Source organism: Salmo salar, chromosome ssa11, assembly GCF_905237065.1.
Source record: "Salmo salar chromosome ssa11, Ssal_v3.1, whole genome shotgun sequence".
NCBI lineage: Eukaryota > Metazoa > Chordata > Actinopteri > Salmoniformes > Salmonidae > Salmo > Salmo salar.
The window spans coordinates 15,446,954-15,460,908 of NC_059452.1; the positions used below are offsets into that span (position 1 = coordinate 15,446,954).

Sequence of the window (13,955 nt, forward strand, 5' to 3'; positions counted from 1 at the left end):
TGACACAGTAAAAATAGATTTGACAACCTGATTGATCCCTTCTGCCATCCTCTGAATTAAGTTAATAAATATGGCGATCTGTCAGTGCGAAGTAGGCCTAGGCTACAGTGCGTACGAACACAGATCTACGAGCAGATAGACTTCCCACCAATGACATTTGGGTTACTTACCGACCTGCCCACTTGACTGGAGTTGTGCTTCCTTATCTAGCCTATCCTGCCATGCCCTGCGGTGTGTGTGGATGTCCCGCACCACTGACAACAGCGGTTTCGGCACGGTCTCTAACAATGGACTTTGAAACGAAGATTTATTCCAGAATCGGTGGATATGGACGATATAACAGAATTATTTCCATATTCAGCTGGTTTCCGAACTTTGCTGTGATGCTGAACCTTTTTTGCGACGTTTTTTACACTCTGATTCCCGGGTCGTACCACTGTAAACCCGACCCGACTCTTTTACCTTCAGGTTTTCTTTTCAGTAATTATTCCAGACAAGGGTATCTCAATTTTACCATACCGTGGGTGAATGGCTCTGGACTGAGTCACTGTGAACTTTATAAGTACCCTAGAAACGTCTCCAACTTCATAGACAGCATTCCAAAGGAGATAGTGCCATGTACGAGTGGATGGGAGTACGACCAAGCTGCAGCGCTTCAAAGCAACTACGTTACAGAGGTAAACGGATTTATATATATACTTGGATTCGATGGTTTGTGGTTGTTTTTGGAGAGTTTGTGTTTTTGCCAGATTAGCAATCATTCATGTGCAAGGGATGTTTTTGTGACGACGCATTTACCTTACCTAATTTGGTTTACAAGGAGCCGTTTTTCAGGCTAATGTGTGAATATCTTTGCCAAGCCCTGTCAAATGTTCTTCATCCATTCAACGTAGGCTACTCAGAGGAGATTTGGGTTTAGTTTATAATTTCGGGGTTTGTAACTTTTAATTTTTAAATTCCCGTGTGTTAATTGATATTGTCCCAGACAGACTGCTGGGGCTGGTCATCAATAGGCCTACAAGATAACATCAATAGATGACACGGGATGCCCTGTTAGGCCTACTCACTGCTCAAATCTGTCGTTGGTAAACATGCTTTGGAGTTTTTAGGATACATGTTGTTTTGGTTATGTGCTGAATTTGATTACCAGATAAACAGTGCTGATATTTTTTTTTATCAGATCACATTAGTCTGTTTATATAATAATTACATTACGTGACTGCTGTGCAGAGCCATGCAATATGGGTGTTTATGTGATGAAAGCAGCACAACAGGAAATGCAGGGACAACAGTGTTCTTCCACCCTGATGGAGTTCCAGGGACGATCTGTCCTCAACAGAGCACATGAGAGGGTCACTCTTAGGATGAGCATTCATCTTTCTGTACTGACCTTTAGCCATCTCATAAACTGAATTTATTTGGCTCTAAGGGAACCCTTTTTCTTATTTCTTACTACCAGGCTTATATTCTTATTTCAGACCAGCACAATCAATGCCTCTCTAAAGTTGTCCTGTTTTGCTTCTAGGGAAAAGTTAACTAAATGTTGACTTATTGCACTTGGACTAATTTCACCAGGCCATTATAATATCAAAAAATGGGCAGGCCCATCCCACTGTGCAAATACTGGAAAGGGATCTTGGTAAACAAAAGTATCAGCAGTTACTGAAATGTTTAGACACAAAGCAAATACTGGTGTGTGTGAGAGAGAGACAGTGTGTGCGGGCTGTACAGGAAATCAACAAGGGAGGCAGTGGCCCTGATGTGGAGTATTTACTCTCACATGTTTCCCTGGCGATAGGAAGCAACCAGCCCTGCCCCCCCCCCCCACACTCCTGGCTTCCCTTCTCCATGATGTCACAGGACATTTGTTCCTGTTCCTAGTGGGGTATAAACATCATACAGCAGGAATGGAGGTCCTTCTGGCCCTGATTTTAAGGGGTGGGATGACGGGTACAGATCAAGGGAGGGAAAGAGAGCAAATGAAATGAATAGATGGGGGAGGGAGGGAGGGAGGAAGAAAGCATTGGAGTAGGGTAAGGAATGGTGGAAGGTACTGGAAACCAAAGTGCAGTGGCTCTAATGTCATAAACCTATCTGCAGTCACTCTTATTCACTCAGGAGATGATATCTATCACACAGCTGAATTCCTCCTTCACATTATTTCAGTGGCTCCATTGACTTGGCTCTTGAACTCCATTCCTGACTATGTGGCAAAAGGGTCTTTCTGTGTCATGTCAGAAAGCCATGACACCCGCCATCTCAGATTGTTCTGAAATCATTTCTGTAGTTAGAAACAGATGAGATTAGCCTTCCTGAAACATTATTTTGTTGAAACAACATTTTATCTCTGAGAAATTAAGCTAATTGATTGCACCCAAGTAGTTACTACAGTAAATTAATCCTATACATTTAAAATTGCCAATTTAGGTTAAATAATTTAGCTTAATTCCTCAGAGATCAAATAATGTTTAAGGAATGCTAATCTTTATTATTACATTTTTTTTGGTACTCTTTACCCCTTTTTCTCCCAAATGTTGTGATATCCAATTGGTAGTTAGTCTTGTTCCATCGTTGCAACTCCCGTACAGACTCGGGAGAGGCGAAGGTCAAGAGACATGTGTCCTCCAAAACACAACCCCGCCCCAAGCTGCATTGCTTCTTGGCACACTGCTTGCTTAACCAAGAAGCCAGCCGCACCAATGTGTCGGAGGAAATGCATGCGCCCGGCCGCCACAAGGAATTGCTAGAGCACGATGGGACAAGGACATCCCAGCCAGCCAAACCCTCCCCTAACCCAGACGACGCTAGGCCAATTATGCGCCGCCTCATGGGTCTCCCGATCGTGGCCGTCTGCGACACACCCCGGGATCGAACCCGGATCTGTAGTGATGCGATGCAGTCCCTTAGACCATTGTGCCACTCGGGAGGCCACAATCTTATATTTTTCTAACTACAGAAACGATTTCAGAACAATCTGAGATGGTGGGTGTCAATCCTCTTTATTGTTCTTTTTGAGGTGGAATGACTCAACATCTCGCTCTGTCTCTCTGCTCCACAGTGGAACCTAGTGTGTAGGGACTACTGGAAGATTCCTCTGCAGCACATCTGCTTCATGACAGGGTGGATTGTGGGATATGTCCTCCTGGGCACAGTGTGTGACTGGTAACTCTTCCCCCCCGCCCCCCCCGTTGTGTTTGTATAATTGTAAACTACAATTGTATTAATTTCACCATACATATTTCATGTTTCTGTTATTAGGCTATTATGAGTGTTTAATATGTATGCATGAGAAGCTATGTACCTCTAACTGTATTTTCTCTATGTTCAGGTTGGGTCGTCGACAGGGCTTCCTGCTGTCTGTGTCTCTGTCCGGTCTGTTAGGAGTAGCTGTGTGTCTGTCCAACAGCCCTGTAGTGTTTCTGCTGCTACGCCTGTCTCAGGGCGCCATGTTGGCTGGGGTCTTCCTCTCCTCTTACCTCGCCAGTAAGTACACTTGACTTACCCTACTAATACCGCTCACTCCAGAGTACACACTTAATGAGGCAGTTTAGGGTTGGGCGGGATCCAGATTTTCATATCGTCATACCGTCCTTCTCTCATCCCGGGATTAACGGTATTACTGGTTTAGTACCCCCAAAAAATGCAAAAAAGCCCGTTAGGCGTCTATTACCAGAATGCTAACTAAATTAGTAAAAGTAATAGCAGACAGTACGAGAACGAAGAGGAGAAAAAAATGCTAGGAAATCAAGATGGCAGCTGTACAGAACTCATCAAAAGGGCTTTGACTTCTCAAACACGGAAGAAAGCTAACAATATATGATGCCCCGTCTAGCATCCGGCTTCTTCACCCGCGGGATGGTCTGAGACCAGCCACCCGGACAGCTGATGAGACTGGGTTTGCACAACTGAAGAATCTCTGCAACTGTCAGAAACCGTCTCAGTGAAGCTCCTCTGCGTGCTCTTCGTCATCACCAGGGTCTTCACCTGACTGCAGTTTGCCGTCGTAACCGACTTCAGAGGGCAAATGCTCACCTTCGATGGCCACAGGCACGCTGGAGAAGTGTGCTCTTCACATATGAATCCTGGTTTCAACTATGCTGGACAGATGGTGTTGCGTGGGCGAGCGGTTTGCTATTGTCAACGTTGTGACCAGAGTGCCCCATGGTGGGGTTATGGTATGGGCAGGCATAAGCTACAGACAACAAACTATTGCATTTTATCAATGGCAATTTGAATGCACAGAGGTACCGTGATGAGATCCTGAGGCCCATTGTCGTGCCATTTATCCGCCGCCATCACCTCATATTTCAGAATGTAATGCACGGCCCCATGTCGCTAGGATCTGTACACAATGCCTGGAAGCTGAAAATGTCCCAGTTCTTCCATGTCCTGCATGCTCACCAGACATCACCCATTGAGCACGTTTGGGATGCCCTGGATCAACATGTGTGATAGCTTGTTCCAGTTCCCGCCAATATCCAGAAACTTCACAGGGACAACATACCACAGGCCGCAATAGACTGCCTGATCAACTCTTTGCGAAGGAGATGTGTCATGCTGCATGAGGCAAATTATGGTCACACCAGATACTGACTGGTATTCTGATCCACGCCCCTACTTTTATTTATTTTTTGTTTTTTGGGGGGGGTACTGTATCTGTGACCAACAAATGCATATCTGTATTCCCAATCATGTGAAATTCATAGATTAGGGCCTAATTATTTTTATTTACTGATTTTCCTTATTAACTGTAACTCAGTAAAATCTTTGAAGTTACATGTTGCGTTTTAAATTTTTGTTCAGTGTATTTTGCTAAATTAGTACCTTAACTGCTCACGCATCAACATTTACCAAGTGGCACTCCAGACTGAAATTGATTAGCTTGTTCTACTTTAGTCAATAGCGTGAGCAGATTAATCAATCGCGTCAATATTGTATGGAAATCAATGGAACTGGGACAATTCGCTGCCACTACATGTCATTTGCACTCTTCTAGAAGTAGGGCAAAGCTACTGGTAGTTTTTCCGAAGTTACGGGAATCTTCAGTAATTTTGATAATTAATAGATAGAAAATATATGGCAATCATTGCTCTGGTAATTTATACTTGGATAACTATTTTAAAAAATTCATATTTTTCATTTATGTGTCCATATTCTCCATGACTTTCTAGCAGATACACCATATGGTTCAAGAGAAAATAGCCTAATTAATTTAAAAAAGCATCTAATCAACAATGGCATTATTTTCAATTAACTTTTTTCACAACTTTCACCAGTTTCACGTCAAAACATTGAGAACAAATACATATTGACATGGTATTCCCCCATACTTCCCATAGCAACGTGGTCTCATAGACTAGACTTAACATAGTAAATGTAAATCCGAGACACTCATATGATATGTTACGTTTGTATGGTTACTTAAGGCAAAATAAATCAGGGTGGATGGGTGGGCATATAATGTGAACGCCGAACATCTAGCAACCCAAAGGTTGTGTGTTTTGATTCATCACAGAATTTGAAATTTTATCTAATTTGCTACTACTTTCTACATTTTAAGCTATTTTGCAACTACTTAGCATGACTTTAACCTAACTCTTAACCCCTAACCCAGCAAACGTTAGCCACCTAGCTAACATTAGCCACAACAAATTGGAATCTGTAACATATCATAAGTTCAGCAAATTCGTAACGTATCGAATGAAATGGATGATGGACAACCACAAATGAATACCTACAAAACATAACATGTCATACTATTTGGAGTGTCCTGGATTTATGTTTATGTTACTTCCAGGTTGCCCATAGCCCTCTATTGCTTAGAAAGTCCTTAGCTTATGCCCCATGATCCCACACCAACCCCTAGCCTCTGGATTACTCACTTGGGGGCTTCCCTCTGTTGCCAACAAACATCAAGGATCACTGAAGGGAAAAGCAATAGGGGAAGTTAAAGGGATAGGGGGAGGCGACAGGTTAGAGATTGACTGCGTGTCGGGGCTGTGGTCGGATACCTGGGTCACCGGGTGCCATCTTGTTGCACTGCTGTACATGTTAGGGTTCAAAGGGCACTGGTTGGAATCACACCCTTGAACCAAGCTGAGCATTACTCATTCACTGACTCCCACCTTCCCCCCCTTTACACCCCTCTCCCTCTCAGAGATAGCTTGAGTGTGAGGTAACACAAGGCTCTGTGGGCTAGGATATCTAGGCCACCCCTGAACCAAGAGTCGTCCCCTCCCCGATGTTGTTCCATTGTTGGGGGGGTCTGGGTTTTCTTGCTGTAACCTTCCTGTGATTGTGAGGTGATTGTGTGAACTGGTGTTTGTTTGTTGACAATTCTTTGCTGAGTGAAGGCAGTCAAGGCGTGCTCAGTGTTTTTCAGACCCTTCTGTGTGTGGGAGTAATGGTGCTAGAGACAGACTGCGGTGGGCCTCCCTTGCAGGCTGTCTTTAACACACCCACATACATATTTGCTCTTCTTACATTCCTCTAAGATCACTGGTGAATTGAGTCCAGACTTTTGGTTTTAGGCTGAATTCTGGAGGACTGCCTCTCAGTGATCTACTGCCAGAGTTCTTAAAAGGGGGAGTGGGGGAACAATAGCAGGACAGAACATACTAGAAGGAAATGAGTATATTTTTTTTCCTTTGTTTTCTCTGAGGGGTTTTGAAGGAGGAGAAGTAGGGCATTGGAGTTTAGGTCAAGGTAGAGTGGATTTCACCAACGGTCACAAATAGCCATATGGTCATTCAGGCTACTAGTTGCATTTTTCTTCTCTCTGTCCTTTATCTCCTTTCTTCATCCTCTCTTCATCTCCCTTTGTGTTCTCCAGGACTGGAGCTGTGTGATCCTCCCCATCGTCTGATGGTTGAAATGGTCAGTGGTTTTTTTGCCATCGCTGCAGAGCTCTTGTTACCAGGGCTGGCGGTGCTGTGTCGTGATTGGCCAGTTCTTCAAGCAGTGGCTACCTTGCCACTGCTCCTGCTGCTCTCCTATTGGTGGTGAGTCTGTCATAAGCATTATTTTGTGGATACACAGTATAGTGTATATTGTTTATGTCGTGGGACAGAAAGTACAGAGGCATGGATAGAGAAAGAGGGATGTGTTATTATTATTATTATGTATTTTTATATATTTTTGTGGAAGGGCAGAAACTAGAGAAAGTGTCATGGATGGAGAAAGAGAGAGGTGTGTTTTCTATTCTTGTTTTGTTGTATCCACCTCAGCTGTCCATCAGTGTTTCCCGAGTCTCCACGCTGGCTTCTGGCCACAGGTCAGATCGACCAGGCTAAGAGGTGTTTCCAGAGCTTCTCCACCAGGAACAGAGTGTGTCTCAGTGAGGACATCTACCCTGCTGAGAACCTGCTCTCAGGTATCATCATCCCCCACCCTATCCTGGCCCTTTTAGCTAGTCTGTGTCAATGAATAATGTCTGCTGCTTGGGGTAGTGTAATTGGTTGCGACGAAATCCTGCACGGAGCCTTTATCATGCGCTGCCACTTTATGAGCGCATCAGCAGTCAGGAAGAAGGAAATGAAGATGACTCTTCCAGCTCTGTGTTTTTTTTTAATTATTGCATTTTTTTTTTCTTCACCTTTATCAAACCAGGTAGGCTAGTTGAGAACAAGTTCTCATTTGCAACTGCGACCTGGCCAAGATAAGGCATAGCAATTCGACACATGCAACAACACAGAGTTACACATGGAATAAACAAAACATACAGTCAATAATACAGTAGAACAAAAGAAAACAAAAAGTCTATATACAGTGAGTGCAAATGAGGTAAGTTAAGGCAATAAATAGGCCATGGTGGCGAAGTAATTACAATATAGCAATTAAACACTGGAATGGTAGATGTGCAGAAGATGAATGTGCAAGTAAAGATACTGGGGTGCAAAGGAGCAAGATAAATACGGTATGGGGATAAGGTAGGTAGATAGATGGGCTGTTTACAGATGGGCTATGTACAGGTGCAGTGATCTGTGAGCTGCTCTGACAGCTGGTGCTTAAAGCTAGTGAGGGAGATATGAGTCTCCAGCTTCAGAGATTTTTGTAGTTCGTTCCAGTCATTGGCAGCAGAGAACTGGAAGGAAAGACGACCAAAGGAGGAATTGGCTTTGGGGGTGACCAGTGAGATATACATGCTGGAGCGAGAGCTACGAGTGGGTGCTGCTATGGTGACCAGTGAGCTGAGATAAGGCGGGGCTTTACCTAGCAAAGACTTGTAGATGACCTGGAGCCAGTGGGTTTGGCGACGAGTATGAAGCGAGGGCCAACCAACGAGTGAGTACAGGTCGCAGTGGTGGGTCATGTGTGTGAGAACTCTCGGTTGGCGTGGCAGTTTTGACCGTGTGTTACTCTTTGCAGAAGTCGTGTTTATTTTCAGCGTGCTTAGTTTGTAAAGTTTTTAAGTCGATCGCTGGTGTTACCGCTCTATGTCATGTTTGGACCGCTCTTGTCATTAATCGCATGGATTAGCAGCAACATTGTTGCGAAGCGTTGACAAATAAACCAACAAACCAACAGGTGTATCAGACTGACAGACGACTGAAAGCCTGGAGTTTATAGCTAAGAACGTAGCCCTCAGTGCTTGACACTGGAGCTAACTTTCTCTTTGTTGCGCTGCATGCCATTGTATGTTCATTGCTGTTGGACTGTTATTGCTTTCAGGACTTATTTTTGACAGTGGTGTTCAACGGAGTGTGCATTTGAGATGTATTATTTGGGATTATTGATTGAACTAGTGATTTATTTTGGTTCTTATGGTTTTCTGGCCTGAGAGACTTAGGATATGTGTTTGCACCCACAGAATTTCATACACCCATGCACTTTTCCCCCTGGGAATTAATACAGAGTATTTCAAATCATTTGTTAATGACTGGGTTTTCTATTGTAGATTGCCTATGAGTCGCTCTAATCCTTATTGTATGAGGTAGGCCTATTATTGGTTGGATTACCCCTGTGGTGTGCCAGTGGAGAGAAAGGATATCTGGCAAACAGGCTACATTCTAGGTAGTCTCTTTGTGTGTGTGTGTGTGTGTGTGTGTGTGTATATAGTAGCGGTACTCTCTCTGCCTGCAGCCCGAACAAAAATCTTAATCTTTACCTCTCTAACAATAAAGCTACAAGGTTAATTAATGCTTTGGGCAATACATCCAAATGACCAGGTTTCCACATATTTTATGTTATTGGTTTTCACTCATCCACAATCAGCACAGCAACACATAACAAACAACCCATCCAGTCCACTCACAGCATTCCCTCATATCCAATATTAGTGAACTTTGTTTGAGGTACACATGGCATAGGACGTTTCTATGGTTCCTGGTTACCTGTACCAGCTAGACAACTGAGCTCTCTCACAGCTCCACCTTTCACAGGCAGCCAGTCACTTAATGAGTGAGCACACCCAACACATGACCTCTCCTGTGGTAGACACCATAAGAGCTCTTTGTTTCAATGCGACCGTAGTGTACTAAATCGCAAACTGGAATTACCTTAGTCCAAATCAAGAAGCGTTACATTTATGTTTTGGTAATTTATCGGACGCTCTTATCAAGAGCGACTTACAGGAGCAGTCAGGGTTAAGTGCCTTGCTCAAGAGCACACTGACAGATTTTTCACCTTGTCGGCTGTGGGATTCGAACCAGAGACCTTTCGGTTACTGGCCCAACGCTCTTATCCTCTTGGCTGACTGAATGGTTCCATTTAGTGTGATTTAATAGTAGCCACTGGTTCTGAGGAGAGAAATTCCCTATGGAATGTGGGTTATATGTTTGTACCAAGTGAACAGCGTTGGGGTCAAGTGCCCTTTGGCTTTGGTATTTCCAGTGTGAATGTAGGCTCATATCTCTCCCTCTCCTTTTCTTCTCGGTAGAGATGGATGCGGAGTACCCAGATGATACTCAGCCTTGCTACCACTCAGTCCTGGAGTTGCATTCCACCCGAGTGATCTGGAGGAACTGCCTCATCCTTAGCTTTACTATGTGAGTTAGTATCTAACATAGCTTGTATGACCTTCTATATGACTCCCTCCACTGAACAATACAGCCACGAGGAATGGTAATGTCACCATTTACCGCAGCTGCTTTTAACAGTACTGTTTGGACAGAGTAAGTTTCATGTTTTGGGCCAAGGACCTAACCTTTCCTAACTCTCCTCCTCCTCCAGGTTCATAGGCACAGGCATCCAGTACTGTTTCATCAGGAACCTCCACAGCTACTCCCACAACTTCTACTTTAGTTACTTCCTGCGTGTGCTGACTGGAGCTCTGGGATGCATCTTCCTCTGCCTGTCCGTCAACCGCTTTGGTCGCCGTGGTATCCTGCTTCTGTCTGCCATTATCACCGGCCTGTCCTCGCTGCTGCTGCTGGCCCTCACACAGTGTAGGTTTAACCTGCTTTATATATGTGCTATGATGATACTATTTTGCGATACTATTTCTATACACACATTTTCTTTAAATGCCTCTATACTGGCTCTCATACAGTCTTCTCTCCCCTGTACATGGTTCATTAGTAACTATTCTCCTCATACAGTAGCCATAGATTTGCCATGTTGACCCCATTCATAATGATGTCACTGTTATGATTCTGATTGGCCATTACATTTTTTCAGGTGATTTCAGGTCCATTTTTGTTTTTTTAAGTGCCCGTTTCCTAGTTTGCTTCGTTTTTATTGAGTCATCAGAAAGACGTGTCCTTCTCTAGATCTGCGTGGAGTGCTGGTGTTGTTGCTGTCTGTGCTGGGGCTCCTCTTCTCCCAGGCCCTGGCCATGCTCAGTGCATTCTTTGCCAGCGAGGTCATGCCCACCGTAGTCCGGTAAGTATTATCTATCTACTGTCCTGATCACACTAAACTGCCGTTAGTTTGTCTGTGCTTGTTTTTCCATGTATGTGGACATCTCTGTCTGAGGGAGGCATATGAAATGTGGGTTGTGTGTCTGGACCAAATGCTGGGTCAGGTGCCCTTGACAATGTCAGTGAGCTCTATATATCTCCTGACCCTCTTTCTCCCTCTGTCTCAGTGGTGGTTGTCTGGGGCTGGTGCTAGCGTCTGGCTGTATGGGGATGGCTGCTTCCTCTATGATGGAGCTCCAGAACAACAGGGGTTACTTCCTCCACCACGTCATCTTCGCCTCCTTCGCCGTCCTCTCGGTGCTGTCCATCATGCTGCTGCCGGAGAGCAAGCGCAAGCCGCTACCCGACTCTCTGAAGGACGGCGAGAGCCAGCGACGGCCCCCTCTCTTCCTGTCCCGTGAAGACAACCTGCCCCTGCTCTATACCCGGCGTGGAGCCTCCGAGTACAACCCTGATAACTACTCCCGCTTGGTCACCGCCACCAGGAAGATGCTCATCAAAGACAATTTACCCTATAAGATCGTTGTGCCTTCCCAGTCCCCGCTGCTGCCTTCCAACAGCGAGGTGCACTGCATACTGGAGGATGAGGCACTAAGAGAGGACTTGTCTTAACAGCCTCTAACTACAATCATCCAATCTCCTCTCCCACAGAGAGACCTCGCCTCAAACCCACTGAATATCTCTCCCCACCACACTGAGACAGTTTGATCCAGACTCGTATCGCTCTGAACGACGGGTCTTCTTGGATATTTTGAAGGGGAGGGGAGTTTGAGATGAGGTGTGTATTTACTGTGTCAGTTTTTTGTTGTTGTGCCAAATGTTTCAAACAATACAAAAAAACAATACAAAAAAACGATGTGTGTGTGTGTGCTTGCACAGACTCTGCTGAAAGACTGTGTGCTAGTCCTTTGTTTTTGTACTGATGGAGATCTGCTGTTTCTAAGACAGTGTTAACACCCTCTCTTCTCCAGGTCGTGCAGCAAGGAGCTATGACTTTATTAACCACTAAGGCTAAAGGCTCACTTGAGAAGCGTTGCTTGTCCACTTAACTGGTGACTTGTGCTTTTCATTACTGCAGAGAGAAAGAGAGAGCAGGGCCCTGTTACTTAATCTCATTCACTGGTGACTCAACGAGGGGAACTCACAGATAAACGTCCGTTTGGCTCAAACTGGAATGTGGTGTAGCCAATTGTTTGATTTTTGGTGGGGAACTCAATGAAGTATCAGTCACTGATAATATCACCGAAGCTATGACCTTAGCAATGAAAGGTCATTCCATCCTGTCCACTTGTTGGACATGTGTTAAGAACATGAGGTGTTGTCACATGATGATTTGCTCCCGGAACAGAGTTCTTAGATAAAGAGTTGTTTTAGATTATTGAAATGTGATTAGGTCATGAACCTCTACTCTGAGTCATTATATACTGGGTGGTTCGAGCCCTGAATGCTGACAGCTGTGGCATATCAGACAATATACCACGGGTATGACAAAACATGTATTTTTACTGCTCTAGTTACATTGGTAACCAATTTATAATAGAAATAAGACACCTCGGGGGTTGGTGGTATATGGCCAATATACTACGGCTAAGGTCTGTATCCAGGCACTCCGCGTTGCGTCGAGCTTATGAACAGTTCCCCCCCCCCCATTACTTAATTATAACCTTTCAAGTGAGACTTTACCTTATATTAGTTGTCACATCCATTTCTCTGCCTTAAACTGTGAACTTTCCTGTTTAAAAAAAGGCAGTTGCTAGGACATTATACTTAACATTCTATGTAATTTAACTGAAAATACATTTTATCAACTATTAAACCACTTTTCACTGCTCTCTTTGATATTTGACTGTGGTTTGAGGTTTGCGTTGTTGTCCTTCTTGGCCTGGCTGTGGAACTGTTTTACATTATATTGTTGGATAGGATGTTTACTCTTATTATCCCGGCTCATTCTCTTTTAATGTTTTATCCCCCTCTCTTCTGCTTGCGTGGGAACAGCCCCCCATACAGGAAGTTTATTTGGAAAAACTTTACCCCACAGCTGACAATATTCTGTCCTTCAGAAGATACTTTGTATATAATTCTATATTCAAAGTATATTATTTTCAGCTATGAATAAGTTGTCTAACTCACAAAAGTTACATTTTGATTTATTTGGAAGCTGAGGCCATACAATGTTAATTCACTGTTTGCCCATCTTCACGTCTCATAGAAAACTAGAATAAAAATGTCCTCAAGTAAAGAGATGTATTTCCTTTCAGATCATTTGGAAAACGAAATGTCCCTCAGACCCGCCCAATAGAATTTCAACAATGCTATTACACTTTTGACATCAACGGGGTCTTAAACGAGGTCACTGGGTGTTGAACTAAGGTTGCTGTAGTATTTTTATGAAGCTGATCCACTTCTATTTTGAACTTTTATTTGCTTGCTCGCCTCACTTTTCAAAAATGAAATCCGTTAAACAGTTCATCAATTTTGAATGGCCTAAACTGAAAATGTATTGAGTTCTGCCCTGTTCTTCATGTCTGATACAATGCTTACCACAAGATGGTGCTGTTCTCTTATGTATTGAATGTACAAAATCCACCATTTGTCTTTCTTAACTGGGTGTTATGTTTGATTATCAACGAAGTCTGATTTTTGTATTTTGAAGAATTGGAAATGTTATGAGTGTAAATAAAATGATAAGAATGGCCAGGTGCTAGGAGTTAGTCCCAACACACCATTGCCGAACAGCCTAGTTCATGTCTTTTTGTACTGCATTCTCAAAATGATTGAGCCAGATGGGATAATAGACACTGTTGTTGAATGAAGCACACTGTTCTAGCCTGGCATTAACTTCATTTTGACATATACAAAATAAACTCAATTGTGCTCATTGGACAGTGTTTCATGAATGTTCTAGGGCTGTATAGGAACAGGGAAAAGATGACTGAAGTTCAGCAGTCGTCTCAGCCAGGGCCTGAGGAAATCACATCTGGAACATCCTGTCAATCATTTGGGATGCTCACTGTTGTCTCTCATCCATGTCTCAACCATTAACTTGCCTCCGAAAGCTTTTCAGTCAGTTTAGTATTTCCTTTGTCACATGGCTCA

At 43.7% G+C, this 13,955-nt stretch overlaps 1 protein-coding gene across 2 annotated transcripts; it reads left to right on the top strand.

Moving 5' to 3' along the window:
- The first annotated feature begins 201 nt into the window (after positions 1-201).
- Positions 202-13,740, top strand: LOC106562160 (putative solute carrier family 22 member 31). Of its 2 annotated transcripts, none has more exons than XM_014126842.2 (9): positions 202-677; positions 3,059-3,162; positions 3,329-3,483; positions 6,833-7,001; positions 7,227-7,372; positions 9,878-9,986; positions 10,171-10,385; positions 10,683-10,821; positions 11,027-13,740. In XM_014126842.2, the coding sequence occupies exons 1-9, from the start codon at positions 222-224 to the stop codon at positions 11,469-11,471; spliced, it is 1,938 nt and encodes a 645-aa protein (XP_013982317.1). In that variant the 5' UTR covers positions 202-221; the 3' UTR covers positions 11,472-13,740. The 2 variants fall into 2 exon arrangements, with proteins under 2 accessions (XP_013982317.1, XP_013982318.1); XM_014126843.2 differs by having other exon boundaries at positions 203-677; positions 10,710-10,821.
- The last annotated feature ends 215 nt before the right edge of the window (positions 13,741-13,955 follow it).